We start from the raw sequence: 21,213 nt of genomic DNA, 5'->3' as shown, positions 1-21,213 counted from the left end.
TTTGGCATTTCCCTTCTTGGGGATTAGAATGAAAACTGATCTTTTGCAGTCTCGTGGCCATTACCGAGTTTTCCAAATTTGCTGACCTACTGAGTGCAGCACTTTAATAGCATCATCTTTTAGGATTTTAAACAGCTCAGCTGGAATTCCATCACCTCCACTAGCTTTGCTTGTAGTAATGCTTCCTAAGGCCCACTTGACTTCTCACTCTAGGATGTCTGGTTCTAGGTGAATGACCACACCATCATAGTTATTTGTACAGTTATTTGAACTTTTTTTGTACAGTTCTTCTGTGAAGTCTTGCCACCTCTTCTTTCTATTCTGCTTCTGTTAAGTCCTTATCATATCTGTCCTTTATTGAGCCCATCTTTGAATGAAATGTTCCCTTGATAGCTCTGATTTTTTTGAAGAGATCTCTAGTCTTTTCCACTCTATTGTTTTCTTCTTTCTTTGCTTTATTCATTTAAGAAGGCCTTCTTATCTCTCCTTGCTATTCTCTGGGATTCTGCATTCAGTTGGGTATATCTTTTCTTTTCTCCTCGCCTTTCACTTCTCTTCTTTCCTCAGCTATTTGTAAAGCTTTCTCAGACAACCACCTTCCCTTCTTGCATTTCTTTATCTTTGGGAAGGTTTTGGTCACTGCTTCCTATACAATGTTATAATCCTCCACACATAGTTCTTCAGGCACTCTGTCTACCAGATCTAATCCCTTGAATCTACTTGTCACCTCCACTGTATAATCCCTAAGCTCAGATGGTAAAGAATCTGCCTGCAATGCAGGAGTTCAGTTCAGTCGCTCAGTCATGTCCGACTCTTTGCGGCCCCAAGAATCGCAGCACGCCAGGCCTCCCTGTCCATCACCAACTCCTGGAGTCCACCCAAACCCATGTCCATCGAGTTGGTGATGCCATCCAACCATCTCATCCTCTATCATCCCCTTCTCCTCCTGCCTTCAATCTTTCCCAGCATCAGGGTCTTTTCTAATGAGTCAGCTCTTCACATGTTCAGTTCAGTCGCTCAGTCGTGTCCTACTCCTCGCGACCCCATGAATTGCAGCACGCCAGGCCTCCCTGTCCATCACCAACTCCCAGAGTCCACCCAAACCCATGTCCATCGAGTCGGTGATGCCATCCAGCTATCTCATCCTCTGTCATCCCCTTCTCCTCCTGCCCCCAATCCTTCCCAGCATCAGGGTCTTTTCCAATGAGTCAACTCTTCGCATGAGGTGGCCAAAGTATTGGAGTTTCAGCTTCAACATCAGTCCTTCCAATGAACACCCAGGACTGATCTCCTTTAGGATGGACTGGTTGGATCTCCTTGCAGTCCAAGGGACTCTCAAGAGTCTTCTCCAACACCACAGTTCAAAGCATCAATTCTTCGGCGCTCAGCTTTCTTCACCGTCCAAATCTCACATCCATACATGACCACTGGAAAAACCATAGCCTTGACTAGACAGACCTTTGTTGACAAAGTAATGTCTCTGCTTTTTAATATGCTGTCTAGGTTGGTCATAACTTTCCTTCCATGGAGCAAGTGTCTTTTAATTTCATGGCTGCAGTCACCATCTGCAGTGATTTTGGAGCCCCCCAAAATAAAGTCTGACACTGTTTCCACTGTTTCCCCATCTATTTGCCATGAAGTGATGGGACCAGATGCCATGATCTTAGTTTTCTGAATACTGAGTTTTAAGCCAACTTTTTCACTCTCCTGTTTCATCAAGAGGCTTTTTAGTTCCTCTTCACTTTCTGCCTTAAGTGTCGTATCATCTGCATATCTGAGGTTATTGATATTTCTCCCAGCAATCTTGATTTCAGCTTGTGCTTCATCCAGCCTGGCATTTCGTATGATGTACTCGGCATGTAAGTTAAATAAGCAGTGTGACGATATACGATGTACAGCCTTGATGTACTCCTTTCCCAATTTGGAACCGGTCTGTTGTTCCATGTCAAGTTCTAACTTGCTTCTTGACCTGCGTACAGATTTCTCAGGAGGTATTTGATCTGCATTTTACCACAATTAAAAATAAAATGAAATGAAAGTTCTGACATATGCTACAACATGGATGAACCTTGAAAATGTCATGTTAAAGGAAGTAAGCCCATTACAAAGGAACAAATGCTGTGTGGTTCCATTTAGGTGTGTGCCCTCAGTTGTTCCTGACTCTTTTGCAACCCCATGGACTGTATCCCACCAGCCTCTTCTATCCGTGGGATTATTCCAGCAAGAATACTGGAGTGGGTTGCCATTTCCTAATCCATCCACTTAGGTGAGGTATCAAGAATAGACCAAGAGACAGAAAGTAGAATTGAGCTTCCAGGGGCTGGGGGAGGAGGAAACGGGGAGATACCGCCTAGTGGGTACAGAGTTTCTGTGGAGTGACGACACAATTCTGGAAATAGATAACGATCAAGGTTACACAACATGGTGAATTTACTTAATGTCAGTGAATTGCACACTGAAAAACGGTTAAAACAACATTTTTTTTTAATAGTAAGTTTATTTATTTATTTATTTATTTATATTTATTTTTTATTTGGCTGCGCTGGGTCTTAGTTGCAGTATGTGGGATCTAGTTCCCTGACCAGGGATCAAACCTGGGCCCCCTGCACTGGGAGCACAGAGTCCCAGCCACCGGACCACCAGAGAAGTCCCTAAAACAACATATTTTTTGTTATCTATATTTTACCACAAACTTTTAAAAAGCAATGATGAGTTGGATTTCATCAAAAACTTAAATTTTCCTTTCAGAAAAACATTTTAAGAGAATGTAAAGACAAGCTCTAGAGTGGGAGAAAAATGGCAAATCATATCCGACTATAAGTACTGAAAATGTATAAAGAGCTCTCAAAAATCAACAGTTAAAATGAACCTAGGACTTCCCTCATGGTCCAGTGGTTAAGAATCCACTGTGGAGTGCAGGGGACAGTGGTTTGATCCCTGGTCAGAGAACTAAGATCCCACACACTGCGGAGCGCCCAAGCCCGTGCCGCTCAGCTCCTGAGCCTGCACGCGTCAGCTAGAGTCCATGCCCCCCGTGAATTTCCACGTGCCGCAACTAAGACCCAAGGCAGCCAAATAAATAAACACTTTTTTAAACCCAGTGAGAAAAAATTGAAAGTAGTTGAGTAGACACTTCACTAGGGAGATACATGGATGGCAAACAGCTCGTGAACAGATACTCAAATCATAGCTCTCAGGGAAATGCCAGTTAAGTCCATAATGAGATACTAAGTACTCACATATTAGAAGGGCTAAAATTAAAATCAATCTGATTTCAGTACTGACCATCTGGTCATGTCCATGTGTAGAGTCATCTCTTGTGTTGTTGGAAGAGGGTGTTTCCTATGACCAGTGCGTTCTCTTGGCAAAACTCTATGAGCTTTTGCCCTGCTTCATTTTGTACTCCAACACCAAACTTGTTATTCCAGGTAACTCTTGACCTTCAACTTTTGCATCCCAATCCATTATGATGAAAAGGACATATTTTTTGTTGTTATTGCCAGTTCTAGAAGGTGTTGTAAGTCTTCACAGAACCGTTCAGCTTCAGGTTTTTCAACATTAATGGTTGGGGCATAAACTTGGAAGTATTGTGATGTTGAATGATTAGCCTTGGAAATCATTTGCTGAGTTCATTCTGTCATTTTTCTCCCCACACTCATGCTTCGCCTTTCTGTCTCTATGAATCTGGCCACTCTGGGGACCTCATACAAATGGAATCAAACCGTGTTTGTCCGCCTGGGTCTGGCTTCTGTCACTCAGTGCCACGTCGTCAAGGTCCACCCAGGCCGACCTGTGTCAAAAGCGCCTCCCTTTTTCAGACTTAATAACATTCCAAGACACTTCTACGCCCGGTCCACCCTCCCAAGCCCGGACGCCGCAAGGGGTGGGGCCTGAAGGACCACAAGGGAGCCTGGGGCCAGGTCCGCCCAGGTGCGGACGGGCGGCGGGAGGGCGGAGTGGCCCCACCCGCGACTGCCCCGCCCCGCCCCGCCCCGCCCCGCCCCGCCCCGCCCGGCCCCGCCCGGCCCCGCCCCGCCCGGCCCCGCCCCGCCCGGCCCCGTCCGGCCCCGCCCCGCCCCGCCCCGCCCCGCCCCGCGGCCTGCCGGGAGACGTAGGCCCGCGCCCCTCAGGAAGCCGGACTCGGAGTCCCAGCGCGCCCCGCGGCGCGCCTGCGGGCCTCCACTGCGCTCCATCCCGTAGCCTGCCGGGATTTGTAGTCCGGGGCCCGCGGGCTCCCCTGCGCGGGGCGCGAGAGGGACTCGCTATCCCAGAAAGCCCCGCGCTGGTCCGCGACGCCGCGTGCCCTCGCCGCCGCCGCCGCCGCCGGACTTTCTCCGGCTGCCGCCGCCACTGCCGCTGCTTCGCCAACTGAGGGCCCAGGCGTCCGTGGGCGAGTGGAGGCTGCGGGTGGGAGCCCTCGCGGGCACTGCGGAGCGGGCCGGGGGAGGCCGGGATGGAGCCCCCCGGAGGTGGGCGCGCCGCCGAGCTGGCCCGCCCCTGGGCCGGTTGGGGAGGGGGCCGGGCGGCGCGGCCGTGGGGCGGGGCCGGGGGTGAGGCGGGGCGAGGCGCCCCGGGGGCGGGTTGGGGGGGGGCCCGGTCCGGGGTCTGAGGAAGGCTGGGGGCCGGGGAGGTGTGCGCAGCGTCGGGGGGCCGGGTGTCGGGGAGCTCCCCGGGGAAGCAGGGTCGGGCGCGGAGGGCGCGCGGCGAGAGCCCTTCGAGGGGACCCTTCTGACTCTAGCTGGTCCCCAGATGGTTGGAGGAGGGGGCTGGCCCCGGAGGGCGGGGAGCCCCGCGTACCCGGAACAGGGCCCCGAGCCGGTCTGCTCTCTCTCCAGTTGACTGAAGCGGCCTGAAGCTGGTTCCAGAGCCTCCAGGCGGGATCTCGGGGCCTCCCGGGGGCGCGGCGGATGGTCTGAGGGCCGCGCAGACATGGCTCACCTCAGGGGATTTGCCAACCAGGTAAGGGGGGGCGTCTGGAAGGTGCGCGGGTGTGCACACTGGTCCGGGACGGAGCGCCGGCTGCAGAGTTCGAGAAAGGCCGTTTCAGCAAGGACTGCCTTTTGAACAGTGGTCTGGGGGTCTCAGAAGAGCAGCCCCTTTTAGGCCCGTGTGGGAGGAGGGGTGGGAGCCCTGTGATGCACAGCCCTGGGCAAAGCCGGAGCAGTCTCCAGGTGCTCAGACTTGGTGGGTGCAGGGCTGACTGGGGTTGGCCCGTTGGCAGCGTCTTGTGGGGCACCAGCTTGTTAAAGTGTAGCCTCAGTGCAGGGTCAGCTGTGGGTGTGCAGAGACGGACGCTGGCACAGGGCTGGGCCGCAGGAACCGGGTCTGTGCACCTGGAGGGCTGTGGAAGGTCAGGGTCCACGAGCACCTCGGATTGGCGGACAGGGGCCTCGTTGGTCCTGGCAGCGGCTGTGGGGGGCAAGGGGGGCTGGGAATATCCATGCAGGGAAGGCAGAGGACACGCGTGTGCGTTTCTCCTGAGGGGTGGAGAGGGCTGCCACTGGGCTGGGGGGGCCTTGCCTGGGAGATGCCCACTCTTTGGCTGGTTGGTTCTCGAAATTACCAACACCAGAGCACTTTGAGGCATCTGGCTTTGTGCATTAACTGCCTAAGTCCAGGGGACCCTCCACAGTGAGCCCTGAGGTTGACGACTGCAGCTGGGGGCCGGGGCAGCCACCGTCAGGGATTGTGGTCCACACTTGCCCCCCCTTTTCTGTTACTGCAACGCAGGTGTGACTGGAAGCTGCTGTGAAGTGAACCCCCCAGCTGGTCCGGTGGTCCTTCATCCTAGCCGCTGGGTTTTGCTCTTAAGTGGTCAGCTCGGGTGCGGCTTAGGCTGATTGCTGTGAGGTGGTGGGAGCTCCTCTCGAAGAGAATTGAGCCCTCAGGCTCACTCCCATCAGCCCAGTTTGGGAGGACTGGGTGCCTGGGAGGAACAGGAAGTGCGTGTTCTCATGGGGGAGGAGGAGCTGGAGTCCGGTTGGCTCTAGACGTCTGGGCTCTTTGGAGAACCCCGGAGCGCCTTGCCATTGCTGGGCCACGGCCAGGGCTGCAGGTGGGTGGCTGATGTGACCGACGGGGCCACAGTCGTCTTGGACACGTGTGTCTTCTGAGTCCCTTGACTAAGGTGCTGGGAGAGAAGTCTGGCTCAAGGTCAAGAGCTGTAGGAACAGCTCCCGTGTGCGGACGTGGAGGTGTGAGCTGCCCCTTACCTGGGTGCTGGTGGTGCTCTGAGCGGGGCCTGGCTGTCTGCATCTTGCTCGTGCACGGAGCGGCGCTCAGAGGAGCTGAGGAAGGGACCCCAAAGGAAGGAAGCCCCTTTTGTCCTTTTAGGGGTGGAGACGCTTGGTCTTTGTTGGTGGCAGGAAGCCTGACAGGACGTTGTTTTCCTTGAGATGGTGGTCGCCGTGCCCTGTGAGGCGGTCCTCGTGTGCGTGGGGCAGTGGGCCTGCTCCCCGCGGGGGAACCTGGGGTGTCAGGCCCCCACCTGGCCGACCCCTGCCCAGGGTCTGTGTGGCTGCGGAAGCACCCTGTGTGCGTGACTGCCGCCTGTCGTGGGGCGGGTGGAGGCCTCTGGACACCGCTCACGTGGGTAGTGATGCTAACGGCAGGCGTGTTGCTGAATGGACGTGCAGACCGCTGAGTGGTGGCCGCAGACCGGGCAGCCCCAGGGCTGGTTCAGAGAACAGAGGTCTGGGCCGAGCGCGCAGCCTGCGTGGTTGTCCAGGCCCGGGTCTTGGAAGGGCCGCTGGGACCCGGCCCCAGGGTCCTGTCTCTCCTGTCTCCGGCGAGACTGCAAGCAGGCTGCCCCGGGATGGGCCGTGGGGCCCCTTTGTCCACTCAGGTGCCCGCCCTGCAGCCATGGGGACCCGAAGAGACTGAGAGCTGGGCCAGGCTCCCCGCTTCCCTGCCAGGCCTGGCCTCTGGTTAGGGGTCCGCCCTGTCCCCTCCCCCCGCCTGGGGCCGTGGAGAGCTGGGTGCCCCACCTGGGGCGTTTCTGGTCAGGACACTGAGGGACCAGACCCGGCTCTGGCCCGTCCTGGGGGGGATGTGTCACTGGCAGAGGAGCCGTGTCCTTGGAGGTGGAGGTGTGCTTGGCAGAGCCAGGGTGGGCTTGGGCGGGGCCGGGGGTGGGGATCGGCAGGAGGCGGCATCCTGGGCTCCCTGCCCCGGCTCTCTCCCGAGGCCGTCGCCTGCACCTTCTCCCACTCGCCTGGCGCTCAGAGGTTGGGTGAGTCCTTCCCTGCTGGTGACAGGCCCGGAAAGGCAGCTCTTGGCCATTTTGGGTTGACACGTCTTCTCGGTCTGGAGCCAGTGGGCCCTGAACAGTGCCCTGCCCGGGGGGAGCCCTGTGCCCCCAAGACTCTGCTCAGAGCCTGTGAGCAGCTGCCCCAGCGTGGCCCCCCCTCAGCACCAGGCCACTCGCACAGGCAGGTGGGCATGGTGCTGCTTTAGGGGGGCACCCAGACGCCCTCAGGGTGGTGCTGCGGTTTGGAGGGAGCTGTGTCCAGTGGACTTGAGGTCCAGCAAACTCAGGAGACCCTCTCTGCCCCTGTGGGGACCAGATGCCAGGCTCCCTGCCAGGCTACCAGTGCCATTGGGGTCCTGGGTCTCCAGTGCCTGCGGTGGGGGAGCAAGGTGACCTCAGCACAGGGGGCCATGCAGGCGGGGTGAGGCATGCCCGCTGTCCTCCTCGCAGCCCCATGCTGAGCTGTCTCAGGCCTGGACACTGAGGGTCAAGGTCAAAAGCCAGATTGCTCCATGGACGCCCCGAGCCTACGTGTCCTGGTGCTGAGCCTGCCTGAGGCTCCGCGCCTTGTCAGGCGGGTCTGTGCTCCAGTCTGAGGACCAGGTGGGGAGGGTGGTGTTCTGTCCGTTTGACCGTCCAGGAGAGCGTGGGTTTTCAGCTGCAAGCTGCGGTGAGGGCATCGCTGTCTTGAGGACTCTAAGGGGTGTGGCTTCCAGGTGTGCAGGGAGAACTCAGTTAATACCTGTTGAGTTTTGTTTTTATTCTTTGATGAATAGGCTTTACTTTTTAGAGCAGTTTTCAGTTTAGAAAGGTGAGTGACAGTTCTTTGCATCCCTCGACCCTTCTTTGGAGTTTGTTATGGTTGCTGGCCCAGCATGGTCAGGCTGTTGCTCACGCAGCTGGCAGCCTGCGAGGCTGGCCCTGTGTGGTCACAGCCTCGCCTAGGCCCGTTGTCCAACTGCCCTCAGCTCCCTGTGCTCCACCCACTCGTCCCTCCTAACCCATGACCTGCCTCTCTGGGTCCTCCCCACGCCTGGGCTGTGGGCATGGAGGGGCGACCTGCGTGGCCGCTCTACCTTCCCCGTGGCCCTGGTTTCTTGGCGAGAGCCCCGGCCTCTCAGCTCTCTCTGGGGACGTTTGCCCCTGTGTGGAGGTAACTTTAGGTTTTCTGAATGAAAAGAGGTATAAGAAGTGAGGAGAGCACCTCGGGGTGCACCCTGGCCTTCCGCCCTTGACCAGGCCGCTCGTCCATGTCTCCAGCACTCGCGAGTGGACCCCGAGGAGCTTTTCACCAAGCTTGACCGCATCGGCAAGGGCTCTTTCGGGGAGGTGTACAAGGGCATCGACAACCGTACCAAGGAGGTGGTGGCCATCAAGATCATCGACCTGGAGGAGGCAGAGGACGAGATCGAGGACATCCAGCAGGAGATCACCGTGCTCAGCCAGTGCGACAGCCCCTACATCACGCGCTACTTCGGCTCCTACCTGAAGGTGCCGCAGGCGGGGGCTGGCTCTGGCCACCCCGTGACGGGCACCCTGCCCTCAAAGAGGGGGCTGCCCAGGCTCCCTGTGGCCAGAGTGGGGATGATGCTGGCGGGCCCTGTCTGCTCAGGAGACCTGGCTGGGTCTGCCCCCTGTAGGCCTGGTCTGCAGGGTGGGGGTCCCCACAGGAGGACACGGACCCAGCTCAGCATGGACCGGGCCCCCAGGGAATGACCGCACCCAGGGCCGGGGGCCCGGCCTTGTCCTGAAGGGAGCCCGGGGGTGGCAGGGCGTGAGCAGGGATCGGCCGGCTCTGGAGTGGCCCATCTGTGCCCCTCCCGGGGCAGGGTAGGCCCCCTGGAGCCCGGAGCCCTACCCAGGGGCTTTGGACCGAGTGAGCTCGGCCGCCATCGCTAGGGCATGGCCTGTCTGCAGCGTCTGCACAGGGCTGTGGCGAGGGGAGCCAGGCAGGCTCCTGCAGCCGCTCCCGGTGGGCGTCCTGGCTGAGTCATCACAGCTGGGCACGTGTCGGGGCCCCATGCTGCCTGCTGCCACCTGCTGACACACTTCTCTGCCCCAGAGCACGAAGCTGTGGATCATCATGGAGTACCTGGGTGGCGGCTCCGCCTTGGACCTGGTGAGCTGGGGCAGGGCCAGACTGAAGAAGTTGGGGGTTGTCTTGAACCCTGGGTTCCTGTGGCTTCCCCTCCTTCGCTGTCTCGGTGACTGGCTGTTCCTCAGGACCCAGCTGGTGCTGAGGGCTCCGGGTCCTCTGCTGGCCTGTGGGGTAGGAGGTTAGTCCCCCCGGCAGGCAGGCTCCGGAGTGTGGCCAGGTCCCCGTTCTCAGCTGTTACATCCCCCACAGCCATCTGAAACTCTAATTTCAAAAGTGGGTAAAGAGGGCTTTCCTGGTGGTCCAGTGGCTAAGACTTCACGCTTCTGATATTGGGGGTCTGGGTTCAATCCCTGGTCGGGGAACTAGATCCCACGTGTCGCAACTAAGAGTTCCCATGGTGTAACTGAGACCGTGCAGTCAAAACACAGTGGGTTAAGAGACAGGAGGCTCCCACCATCCAGAGGGTCCCCCCTCCCTGGCGCTGAGGAGGAGAGCTCAGTGTCAGTGCTGGGTCTGGGGCGGTGGGGAAGGGGCGGGTGGGCTTTGCTGGGAGGCCTGAGGCCCTGCTGGCCCCTCGTCTGCAGCTGAAGCCGGGCCCCCTGGAGGAGACCTACATCGCCACCATCCTGCGGGAGATCCTGAAAGGCCTGGATTACCTGCACTCGGAGCGCAAGATCCACCGAGACATCAAAGGTGCCCCGGGGTGCACGGTGGCGGGGGCCGTGGGCGTGGAGCCTGCGGTTCCCGGTGCCCACCGTGGCCCCGGAAACCTGGCAGTCCTGCTGTTTCCAGTAACAGATGGGGCTGGGTCAGTGCTGTCTCCTTGCACACGGGCGGAGCCGGCTCTGCTCGTAGGGTAGGAGGGCCCCTGCTTAGTCTGTGAACGTGAGGTGTGTGAGAGCACCCGTGCTGGTGTCCGTGAGTGGCCAGGCCAGCCTGGAGGGGCGTGACTGGCAGAGCAAGGGAAAGTCAGGGCCCCCTGCGCCTGTTGAGCGATTTGGGAGGGAGGGCAGTTGCTGTGTGCGCGGGGCTTTCAGTGGTGGGGACCGTCATGGGGGCACTGGGGCCAGGCTGAGGGTGTGTGTGCGGGGCCCACGGGCACCCGCCGGCAGTGTTCTGTGGCCTTGGGGCTGAGGGCGGACCTCGCTGGTAGGAGACCGGGCGGAGGCTGGCAGGGGGCGCTTCCTCGGGCGGCGCTGAGGGTGACGCCTACTGTCCTGTGCCGCAGCCGCCAACGTGCTGCTCTCGGAGCAGGGCGACGTGAAGCTGGCGGACTTCGGGGTGGCAGGGCAGCTCACAGACACGCAGATCAAGAGGAACACGTTCGTGGGCACCCCCTTCTGGATGGCGCCCGAGGTCATCAAGCAGTCGGCCTATGACTTCAAGGTGGGCTGGGCGGGGGTCGGCGTGTGGGCGTGAGGGCAGCGGGGCTCAGGCAGCCTGGGCTGCAGTGGCCCCGTGGCTCTCTGTCCAGGCCGACATCTGGTCGCTGGGGATCACAGCCATCGAGCTGGCCAAGGGTGAGCCCCCCAACTCCGACCTGCACCCCATGCGTGTCCTGTTCCTGATCCCCAAGAACAGCCCGCCCACGCTCGAGGGCCACCACAGCAAGCCCTTCAAGGAGTTTGTGGAGGCCTGTCTCAACAAGGACCCCCGATTTGTAAGCACCTCCCGCCCCAAGCTCCATGAGTGGTGAGGAGGGGCCTGCGTGGCTGAGCGTAGTTGGGGCCCCTGAAACTGGGCCCCAGAGGACAGCAGGGGTGGGTGTGTGCACGTGTGTGTGTGCGCGCGTGCGTCCGTGCATGGAGGGGTATGCTGTCTATAGTGGGAGGTCGCAGGTGGCAGGGCCAGAGGCCCTTCCGCTGTGCCAGGGAGGGCTCCTCTGTGCCCCCTGTCCAGCTCAGGAGGGTCTGGAGGGAGGCCCTTCCCCTGGGGAGGATGGTATGAAGCCACCCAGCCTCCTGGGGGCCCCTGACCAGGCTCCCAGCAGGGGTAGCGACGCTGAGGCCCTGGCTCGGCCCAGGCCTCCTTGCTCTGAGCGCCAGGGGCTCCCCAGGCAGCACTCGTCTGCCCGGCGCCTGGTGACCCGTGTGCGTCCCCGGCAGCGGCCCACCGCCAAGGAGCTTCTGAAGCACAAGTTCATCACGCGCTACACCAAGAAGACCTCCTTCCTCACCGAGCTCATCGACCGCTATAAGCGCTGGAGGTCGGAGGGCCACGGCGAGGAGTCCAGCTCCGAGGACTCCGACATGTAGGGCCTGCTCATCCCACGGGGCCGAGGCGGGCTCCCCGGGGGCAGGGGTCGGCCTTTGGGGCCGTGAGGACCAGTGCATCTCGGGGCCCTCCTGACCCCGAGGTCCTGTGTGACTCTCCACCGTCCTCTTCAGAGACGGAGACCCCGAGGACGGAGAGCAGGGGCCCATCTGGACGTTCCCCCCCACCATCCGGCCGAGCCCGCACAGCAAGCTGCACAAGGGGACAGCCCTGCACGGCCCTCAGAAGGTTGGCCTGGCCCCGGGCGCGTGCTGTAGGGGAGCGGGCTGTGGGGGGCCCGCCTCCTGGGCACGCCCGCTCCCCCAGGGTGGCTCTTCAGGAGACCAGGATGGGGTGGAGGGGCTCGCGCCTGCCCGAGCTCCGACGCCTCAGCCTCGCTCACCTCCGCACGCTCTGCGTTTGTAGTCGGCGGAGCCCGTCAAGAGGCAGCCGAGGTCGCAGTGCCTGTCCACCCTGGTCCGGCCCGTCTTCGGAGAGGTGAGGGGCAAGCTGGGGCAGCACAGGTTGTCTGGGTCCCTCGGGGCTCGTGAGGTTGGCCCCTTGGACCCGGCGTTTTGAGTGGAAGGACCAGAGAAGGCTGGGATAAGCCGGCCTCAGGTGACCCTCAAGATCCCGAGCCTGCTAGGGTCTTCTGGGGCCCCAGGGTGGCTTTGAACATGAACTGCTATCCTGGGACCTTTTATTTTGAACCACAGACACGGGGTGATCCTCAGTCTAGAGAGAGCCTGGGAGATTTCGGTCTTGGGCATCAGGCCCTGGACAGGGAGCCCTTAAGGGCCACGCCCCAGTGGTCACATGACCCGGCGCCTGTGTCGCTTGCTCAAGAGCAGACAGTAGCATCCCCAGGAGTGAGTCACCAGCAGTGGGCTGTGGCCGGGTTCACACCCAGGGTGATGCTGGCCTGGGAGCGGGGGTGGACATTGAGAGAGGAGGCAGTGGAGCCGCGCCAAGGGAGGTGGGGGTGGGCAGGCTCCTACTCAGGGGCCCGTGGTGCCCGGGCGGGTAAGGGGACCGGTAGGGAGGAGCTGGCAGGGGTGGGCTGTCCCTGGGCATGTGGGCTCCTGGGGCCGCGCAGCAGGGTTCCTGGGGCTGGCACCTTTGGGTTCTGAGGTGGGTGGGAGGTGTGGCCACACCCCGGCTGGCTGGGCCCCCTTTGGGTTCCGGTTTTATGGGCTGGGCTGAGGTCAGGCTGCCGGGTGGGTGTCCGGGGAGGTGTGCGCCCCTCGCCCCTTGTTTCCGTGTGCTGGGCGAGCAGGCTGACTCGTCTCCAGCCCCCCGGCCAGGCCGTTTCCTCGTGGGGTCTCCACAACCGGGGGGTGCGAGTGGGCCCCTAGTCCCAGTGGTCAGGCTGGAGGGGCTGGCTGATCCGCTCACACGCGATCTGGGCTGTGGGCTCCGGGACCCGGGGTCAGGAGGAAGGCTCGTGACTGGAGGAGCGAGGCCCGGTGGGCGGGGCCAGCTGGGAGGGCGACCCCCAACCATCCTGGGAGCCCCTGCTCCATGCTCAGGGGGGCCTGGCTGTCCTGGCTGTGTGTGGAGGGACCCTGGGGCAGCACTGCCTCCTGCTGCGAGGCGCAGGCCGGGTGGGGCTGGGAGGCCGCCACCCTGGCCCCCAGTCAGGCGCCCGGGGTGTCCGTGCAGCTCAAAGAGAAGCACAGGCAGAGCGGCGGGGGCGTGGGGGCGCTGGAGGAGCTGGAGAACGCCTTCAGCCTGGCTGAGGAGTCCTGCCCCGGCATCTCGGACAAGCTGATGGCCCACCTGGTGGAGCGGGTGCAGAGGTGAGGGCCTGGGGGCGGCAGGATGCTCTGGGTCCTCGCCAGGCGGGGCTCGGCTCTGCAGGGCCTGCGCCTGTGTTCCAGGGCAGAGCAGTGACCCGGTCCCTGGTCTGCAGGTTTTCCCACAGCAGAAATCACCTGACGTCGACCCGCTGAAGCCCTGACTGCATCCAGGAGGAGGGCCTCCGTCTGGAGCTGAGTGGTCAGGACTGTGCTGACCAGGGTCCTGTGCCGTCCTGGCCTTGGCCCCGCGGGCCATGCCCCCGCCCAGCAGAGGGCCATCCATTCCCACGTCCCCTCCCAGCTGGGCCGAGGCCGCGCTTAGCGGCAGAGGCTATGGGCTTGGTCTCCTCGAGGCCTCAAGGCCCCGAGGCCGGGCTGGCCCCCGGGGCTCCGCTCGCTGCCGAGACGGAGGGGCAGAGATGCGCGGGACAGCCCTGCTGCCTCCCGCCTGGCCCGACCACCCTTGGAGGCTGTAGATTGACCTCATGCTGGTGGATCAGGTACCGTGTCTTCTCATAAGTACTCGTGTCAGCCAGATTGTTTTTTTTTTTTTTTTTAAGAAAATCAAACTTCCTTGCTTCCCTAAGTATTCTGAGGTTAGGGTGTTAGTTTTCATAGACTCTTGAGAGGCTCCTGCCACTTTCAATAAAGACCTGAACTGAGATGTGCTGGTGGTGGGCGGGGCGCTCAGGCTCCCGAGTCCTCGTCACCCAAGGCGAGCACACGGGGCCACTGGCTGGAAAGCAGGTGGGGGGGCGCAGCACACAGGACCAGGGGGAGACCCTTTATTCTCAGCCAGTCGGTGTGCGAGCTCCGTACACTCCTCGGGACCGATAAGTTCCTGGGGGCTTGCTGTCCACTTTGCAGAAGTGTGGGCTGGCGGGGCACCAGAGAGGCTTCTGTGCCTGGAACCCCCCCATCACCCAGCCTGATGAGAGGCCCTGCCTGGGAGGAGGAAGGCAGGTGGGTGAGGGCGGGGGCAGCGCCAGCCTCACCGCACAGAGCCGGCCTGCTTCCCCTACGCGCGTCCTCCCGGGCCCTGCAGAGCCCAGGCGCTGGCTGCGTCCTGGGGGAGCACTGCCTCCGGGGTGTCGCTGGGAGGCCCGCCTGCCGCCAGCGTCCTGGGGGGACGAGCAGTCTTGGGGTGCGTGCTGGCCCTGCTTGCTTGCTCGGCTGTCTCCATCTGGGCAGGTGGGCCTCAGGCATCCTCCTCGGGGGTCCTGGCCCTCCCGGCTGAGGCGCCGGCTCTCTGTATCACCTCCATCCACCTGAGAGGGGGTGCAGATGTCAGAGCCGCCCCACCAACTGCTCGTCTGGGAGGCAGGGCGTGCTCTGGCCGTCAGATCAGTGGGCTTGTGCCCCAACCTCTTCCCAAGAACGACCCCAAGTCAAGAGGGGAGGGCCGACTAAAACCCTAGCAGCAGTGCTCAGCACCCCCTCCAGACCCAGGGAACAAGTGTCCGGTCCTCAGCAGGTGTGGCCGGCCCGAGGCGGGACTGGGGGCCCCGGGCGCCTCTGTAGTTACCTCCCGAATGTGTATCTACTCTCGGCCCGGAAGAAGTAGACGTGGGACTTGAACTGGAGCTTGAAGACGTGCTCCTTGTGGATGCCGTCCGCCTCCCCGGGGAGGCTCACGCTGTAGCCCAACAGCGGGAGGCTGGCGAGGGGGTGGTCGTCCTGGAGGGTGGCAGGGTGCGCTTACTTGGCAGGCGCCCAGGCGCCCAGACCCCCCTGCCCACGCAGAGGCGGTTCCGTGAGGGCACAGTGCCCACAGGCGGAGCCCCTTCCTACCTGATGAGTTTTGTAGAAGAACAAACAGAAATTGGTGAAGACCACCCAGAGCTTCTGCCAGCCGTCGCTGTTCTTGAACTTTCTCAGCAGATATCCAGAGAGCTGATTCTGAAAAGAGATGTCTGCGGACGTGAGTGTCCCAGGACCACTGGCCGCAGAGGGCCGCCCCCAGGCTTCCCTGTGCTCTGGGGGGCGGGGACGCGGCGCCTCCCCGGGCCTGCCTCCGTGGTCTAGCGGTCCAGCGGGCGGGGAGAGGCGGGACGAGCCTGGGTGCTTCCTGTCGCCAGTGTCCTGTTGACAGGCACGGGGACAGGCTGGGGCTCCACGGGACAGGCCCTCAGTGGTGTCCGCCCGGCAGGCTGGGGGCAGCGCTCCGCTCGGCGTGGAGCCCACATGCCCTTTTGCGGCATCCCTCGTGCGCCGTCCCTCTCTGGGCGTCACAGGCGCGGCCCCAGGTCTGAGCCCATGGACAGCACGGGCTGCTCCTCGGGCCAGCCCTGGGCCTCTGACCCCAGAGCTGGCACAGACGGCTGAGGGGCATCCAGGTCACCTCCTGTCCTGTGGGTCCCCATGAGCTGCCCGCTTGCTCCCCGGCCTGGCTCCTGTCTGCTCTGGGGGGTGTGCCGATAGGCCTGACAAGCCTGGCTCCACGCTGCTGCAGGGAGGGAGGCAGAGCAGGGGTGCCTGCGCGCTCGGCCGTACCTCGACGGCCGCAGTGTGGTCGGCCCTGGACACGCTGGTGTTGCGGCTCCAGCACACGTGCACAGTGGTGTTGGCACGGCACTGGCCTGGCCCCGCCATGGAGCCCCGGGCCCCGCCAGCCTTGTCCTCGGGCTCCTGCGCCAGGGAGGCCTCGTCGGGGGACCCTGGGGAGAGGTGGGCCCTGGCTGAGGACATGGGAGCCCCGGCCACACGCGGCCCTGCCAGAGTGCCCACGCCTGCCGCCCCCCAAACGTGCCCCGTGGAAGGAGGGCACACGGGCATAGCGCTGGGCTGGCCCGGCAACCCCTAGCCCCGCCCCCAGAAGGCTTCCCTCTGTCTCCAGGGGCTCGGCCAGCACTCACCGCGGGGCAGAGGGCGCAGCACGCGGGCCGGGGGCGCCAGGGCCGTGGCGCTGCTGGTTTTGGCCGCGTCGATGGCCGCTTTCAGGTCGTGCATCCACTTGGCCTTCTCCAGCTGGGTGCTGCGGGCAGGCCTGAGGCTCAGCCGCTGGGCAGGGCTCCCTCCCACGGTGGGGCAGGGAGTCAGGGGGCCTGTTTCCCCCACCCAGGCACCCTGTGCTGTGGGTCCTGAGGGCTGGCAGGTGCTGCTGACGGCCCAGCCTGACCCCGCCATGTAGGCTGGGGCTGGTCCACATTGTGTTATGTTCCTGAATCACGGGATTTTAAGTCCTGGTGGTGTGGTGTGGAAATGGGCGCCTGGAGCCTGGGTCACAGTTAAGCCGCCAAGGTCTCCCGGTGGCAGGCTAGTGCCCCGTGACGCCAGCCAGGACCCGACGGGGTGTGGCAGGACCCAGGCCCCTCCTCTGGGAGGCGGTGCCGATCCCCACGGAGGCCCGCACAGGCCATCAGGAGCATGGGTCTCCTTCCCGGGGGTGTGACCGGGGGCAGGGAAATGTCCCCTGGTCCTGCGCTGCGGCCCAGGCGGCCTCCTGCCCAGCTCTGCGGCAGGGGCAGCCTGCGGGGCCAGGCAGTCCTGGGGACGGTCTCAGAAGCCACGCTCTCCCACCGAGGGTGAAGCTGCCCCCCTGAGGCAGTGCTCGCCAGGCTGCGTGTCCCGGTGACAATGACACGCACAGCACAGGGCCCACGACCAGACGGGGGACGGCCCTCACCTGGCCGCCACCACGATGGTCTTCTGAGCCGCGTAGATGGTGAAACAGTGCGGGATGGCCCACTCACTCTCCCGATCCTCCACCTGTGGGCAGAGAGCAGGAGGGCTCTGGGCCAGGAGCGGAGCTGGACACAGGGGTGCACCAGGCCCCCGCTGACTCTACCAGGGGCTATGGGGGCACCGGGATCCGTATGGTGGGGCCCTGCCACCCAGGTGGGTGGGCTGAGGGCCATAGGCACCCCACTACTCACCGGTGGGTCCAGCACTATTAGCTGAAAATCAAGCACAGGAAAAGACGTTGAGCATTTTGTTGAAAAGAGAGTTGGACAATTCATGATATAAAGTGGTACCGAAACCTAACAAAGACTCAAAAACCACACAGACTGACCTCGATGATAAGGGATTAACTAACTACAGAAAGAAGCATTCCCTAATTGGACCTAAAGGCAGGGACAAGACATCATCCTATACCAAGCCAGGTGGTTCCATAAATGCAGGACGATATGAAGCTGACTGACAGAACCCACTGTGTCACCAAGACAGGGAGAAGAGTGACCATCTCCACATGCTGGAGCACCTCTGCCCAAGTCCTGCGTCTGATGAGCAGACTAGCAGAGGAAGCCATGCTGACAGGCAGTGACTGGCCACCAGTCAGGAGCCGCCATCCTTCCCTCCGGAGTCAGGAGCAAGCACGGCATGTCTGTCCCCAGGACTAGCCAGTTACAGGTGACCGCCCCCCCCAAACACACACGGGACGCCAACCAGGGAGCCCCACGCTGGACTTACAGGCCAGCAGGACCAGGTGTATCAGGATGGCATCTCCTCTAAGTTACATATGTTTTAATACAATTTCAACAGAAATCTCAACCGTGTTCCTTGAAAAAATTCATCCAAATGATTCTAAAGTTTACTTAGAAGAATTAAATACTTGAGATTAGCAAAGAACTTTTTAAACACAAGGACAGATACGAGAAGGAACTTAGCGATGTGGTGACCACTAATGAGTGTAGACAGATGTTGGGACAGACAGAAATGGAACAGAACCTCCAGAAAGAATCCAAGTGTAAAGAATGTTTTATATGATCAAGGCAGCCTTGGGATCAGTGAAAAAAATGAAGGATTCAACAAATAACGGGAAAGCTGTCTACAAGAAGAAAATGTTGCATCTCAATGTAAAAACACCCAAAACAACAAATTTTAGGCAGATTAGTTATAAAAGAACAATAAAACACTTAAGTGTACCAGGAAAGAAGCTTGCAACACAATCTTGGTGTGGGAAACACTCTCTGAGCCCGCAGCAAGGACAGAAACCCCAGAGAAAAAGATGGACAGACTGACTGACTGAAAACGGCGACGGTCACTCCTTCAACAGGTGGGCCTCCGTGCCACATGCAGTTCTCGGAGTGAGACAAACACGATCTCCGTCTGGATGGAGTTTAAATTCTCCAAGGGAAACCAAACTGAAGGCAGAGTGAAAGGAATGACTGACCTGGCAAGCGCCCGAGGCCTGGAGGGGTTTAGAAACACTTCACAAACGGCATGAACCGTGCTCCATGCTGTGGGAGGTGGGTCGATGCCAGGGCTGGGGCAGAGGCAGGTGCAGACGCAGCTGGTGGGAAGGTTGCCCGGCCAGCTGCTCCTACGGCCGCGTAGCGTTAACGGTCAAGAGTGCCCCCAGCTCGCATGATTTATCTCAAGGACGTAACTAAGGATGTGTCGAAAAACAAACGGTGGTGCTGTTCCTCATCCTGAAAATCTAGACACAGCGAAGTGTCCAGTGCGGGGAGGTGGTTAAATGAGCAGGGGCCTGGCTCCCTGGTCCAGTGCTCAGAACTCCGGAGGCAGCAGTAAGAACAGGGGCTGCTGCGGTGAGCTGCCAAGCGAAACCGGCACAGGTGGCGGCCAGAGGCCCGCAGCGGTCACTGCTGGGCGGCACGGGGAGCAGTGATTTTCACTTGGCATTTTCAGCCTTTTCTGTAATGAAGATGTCACTTTTATACTTTAAAACAAAGGGGGATCTGCTTCCAGGGATGGCGGGTGACATCATTCAAACTGACCGCTTCATGCTGAGAGTTGGAAAAGCTGAACAAACGTCAGAGACATCTGCGGAGGTTCTGGCACTGGAAGGAGATGTGTGCCCGGCGTGCAGAGGGGGGCGAGAAGGGCCAGATGCCACGAGAGGGAGACCGTGGCGGAGGACAGAACAGGCGCCTGGGGAAGTGGACACGGGACCCCACCCGCCGCTCGCAGGGGATGGGGCCTGGTGGGGCTGCGGCGAGAGGGGCTCGCTGACCGGCAGCATGTCTCCAGGCGGAAGCCCGAACTCGGCCGCCCATGTTTGCTGGTCCCCAGATGGGTTCCAGGTTGAGTTCAGGTTCACATGGGAGGGAGTCAGTGTCTGTGGGGGTGTCTCACCACAAAAACTAATGATCACGGAGGGGACACACTGCATCTCATCAGACAACGCCCATGCCCCATGTTTCCCTGTGACGGCGGGTGTGTGGCGTGGATGGAGGACGTGGTGCAGCCCAGGCCCACGACAGCACGGGGCTTGGAGCGTGTGCCTTGTCACCTGGCCGCACAGCAGGACTCGGGGGCGGCCGCCGGGCGCGTCCCTGAGCCCAGTGCTGGCCTCAGCCCACCCTTTCCACCCATCCAGGTGGTGGTATCTGTGTTACCACCTTAAAGCTGTGTGTGTGTGAAATAGCAAATTATGACTCCATAAGGAATCAAAATTGTCCGTTTGAGAGAAGAAATTTACAAATAATATCAAGGAGGTAAAGCATGCAGCGTCTTAGGGATGAGGGGTTTGGCTCTCTCTCTTAGACGCGGTGTCAGTCCCATTCCTGCAGCAGCGCTGTGGCCCCAGCGTCTGCCCCAGGCTTTTCGTGGGGTCTCCTGCCAAAGGACAGGGCTCCCTGGGATTGGCAGGTGGAGTTCTAGAGGGCCTGGGCCTGGGCCTGTGGGTGCTGGTGGGTGTCATCAGGGGGCGCAGAGGGGCCGTGTGAGCCCCAGGGACGGGAGCCATAGCAGGGTGAGAGGACGGAGAGGGGCTGCTGTGAGCCAGGCCCCAACCCTGGCCCGGCCTGCCCAGTGGTGTGCACTCACCAGCATGCCATGCAGCGGGAGGAGGCCCCGGATCTGGAAGTGGCTGCTCCCCGAGGTGTCTCTGCTCGTGTACAGCAGCATGTCTGAGAACTGAGAGGCTAGAGCTTTAGGTAAACGAGTTCTAAAAACAAGCGTCCACAGTCAGACCAGTTTCACTCCGAGGGGTCGTGTGTGGTTATTCAGGTTGCTGGAGGTTTTTGCTAAAAAGGGATTTTTTGTTCCACTCCGTTATCATTTTTGACCAGAGGTGACCAGTAGCCACGTGAACAGCAGGCCTGTTGGGCCACCGCCTGCTGTGCCAGCGGAGGAGTAGGGTGGTGGTCCTGACAGAGGCCCTCCCCCAGGGAGGGGTGAATCCACCAACCGGGCAAGAGGGAGGGGCTGATCAGTGGGAACGGGCAGCAGGGACTCCCTGAGGCCTCAGACCCTGCGGACTGGCACGCGGCGTGAGCAGGGCATCCCTGCCGCCCCAGCTGTGTGGGTTTCTCTACCTTCCTGCTTTTGCTTGGCCTGCAGACAGGTACCCAGAACCCAGAACCAGGAAGGGGGCTGGCCCAGGGCGTCTCCGCGTCCCTCACGGGCCCTGACGATACCCGGGGTGTCCACGCGTCCCTCACGGGCCCCCGACGGGTCAGCCCTGCCCAGACAGCGCCTGCTGACCTACCAGGAAGAACATCCTCTGCTGCAGGCCTTTCCTGGTGAGCTTGTGGAGGCAGCCCTCACGGATGAGCTCCTGGAAGACAGGGGGTCCTGAGGGCCGGGCAAGGGCACCGCAGCAGATGGCTCCTTACCCTCCACGCTCCCCCGAGCCCCTTGCGGGCCCCGCCGGCCCTTCCACAGTGCCTTCCTGCCCGGGAGCCCACCTGCCACTCCCCCCTCCCCCCTCCTGTCTGGTGCCCCATGTCTGAGCCGCCGCAGGCTGCCTGTGCTGAGGGCTGGCACTGCTGTGCTTCTGGAAGGTTCTGCCACGGAGATGACCTGAGTTCAGCTTTGGGGAAAGCTGGGCAGGGCAGCTAGAGAATGGCAGGGAGGAGGACGGGACACCTGGTTCCTACCAAAGATAGCAGGGGACTCGTGAGCGG

The 21,213-nt window shown here is 61.1% G+C and overlaps 2 protein-coding genes across 17 annotated transcripts in view; one reads left to right on the top strand and one right to left on the bottom strand.

Moving 5' to 3' along the window:
* Positions 1 to 4,325: 4,325 nt before the first annotated feature.
* On the top strand, positions 4,326 to 14,061 carry STK25 (serine/threonine kinase 25). 9 transcript variants are annotated; one of them, XM_081490598.1, is made up of 12 exons: positions 4,326 to 4,407; positions 4,836 to 4,959; positions 8,510 to 8,694; positions 9,312 to 9,368; positions 9,932 to 10,040; positions 10,576 to 10,733; positions 10,822 to 11,007; positions 11,453 to 11,598; positions 11,735 to 11,849; positions 12,027 to 12,098; positions 13,263 to 13,399; positions 13,513 to 14,061. In XM_081490598.1, exons 4-12 carry the CDS (start codon positions 9,333 to 9,335, stop codon positions 13,550 to 13,552), a joined length of 999 nt encoding a protein of 332 aa, XP_081346724.1. In that variant the 5' UTR covers positions 4,326 to 4,407; positions 4,836 to 4,959; positions 8,510 to 8,694; positions 9,312 to 9,332; the 3' UTR covers positions 13,553 to 14,061. The 9 variants fall into 9 exon arrangements, with proteins under 9 accessions (XP_081346724.1, XP_081346721.1, XP_081346717.1 ...); XM_081490595.1 differs by having other exon boundaries at positions 8,510 to 8,740; positions 10,924 to 11,007; XM_081490591.1 differs by having other exon boundaries at positions 8,510 to 8,740.
* Positions 14,062 to 14,169: 108 nt separating this feature from the next.
* Positions 14,170 to 21,213, bottom strand: part of FARP2 (FERM, ARH/RhoGEF and pleckstrin domain protein 2) — a 102,446-nt gene continuing 95,402 nt past the window's right edge. For 3 of the 8 annotated variants that reach the window (XM_081490587.1, XM_081490589.1, XM_081490590.1), the window contains 8 exons: positions 20,796 to 20,864; positions 20,132 to 20,221; positions 17,025 to 17,107; positions 16,255 to 16,373; positions 15,893 to 16,056; positions 15,191 to 15,298; positions 14,925 to 15,076; positions 14,170 to 14,667 (listed from right to left, as the gene is read on the bottom strand). In XM_081490587.1, coding sequence (XP_081346713.1) covers positions 14,598 to 14,667; positions 14,925 to 15,076; positions 15,191 to 15,298; positions 15,893 to 16,056; positions 16,255 to 16,373; positions 17,025 to 17,107; positions 20,132 to 20,221; positions 20,796 to 20,864 — 855 coding nt within the window. In that variant the 3' untranslated portion in view covers positions 14,170 to 14,597. Of the gene's footprint in view, positions 14,668 to 14,924; positions 15,077 to 15,190; positions 15,299 to 15,892; positions 16,057 to 16,254; positions 16,374 to 17,024; positions 17,132 to 17,274; positions 17,296 to 20,113; positions 20,222 to 20,795; positions 20,865 to 21,213 lie in introns of all 8 variants that reach the window. The other 5 variants (XM_081490584.1, XM_081490588.1, XM_081490583.1 and 2 more) reach the window with 3 other exon arrangements.

The sequence above is a fragment of the Giraffa tippelskirchi genome, chromosome 5 (genome assembly GCF_054371585.1).
Source record: "Giraffa tippelskirchi isolate mGirTip1 chromosome 5, T2T-mGirTip1v1.2.pri, whole genome shotgun sequence".
Taxonomy (NCBI): Eukaryota; Metazoa; Chordata; class Mammalia; order Artiodactyla; family Giraffidae; genus Giraffa; species Giraffa tippelskirchi.
This window is presented reverse-complemented; position numbering and strand designations above follow the sequence as displayed.

Bases quoted from the DNA above. Each gene is read 5' to 3' on its own strand.
- STK25 (XM_081490591.1), top strand. From the start codon at position 4,930: ATGGCTCACCTCAGGGGATTTGCCAACCAG. The intron at 8,741-9,311 runs GTGCCGCAGGCG...TCTCTGCCCCAG, and splicing joins ACTTCGGCTCCTACCTGAAG to AGCACGAAGCTGTGGATCAT. The intron at 11,850-12,026 runs GTTGGCCTGGCC...CTGCGTTTGTAG, and splicing joins CCCTGCACGGCCCTCAGAAG to TCGGCGGAGCCCGTCAAGAG.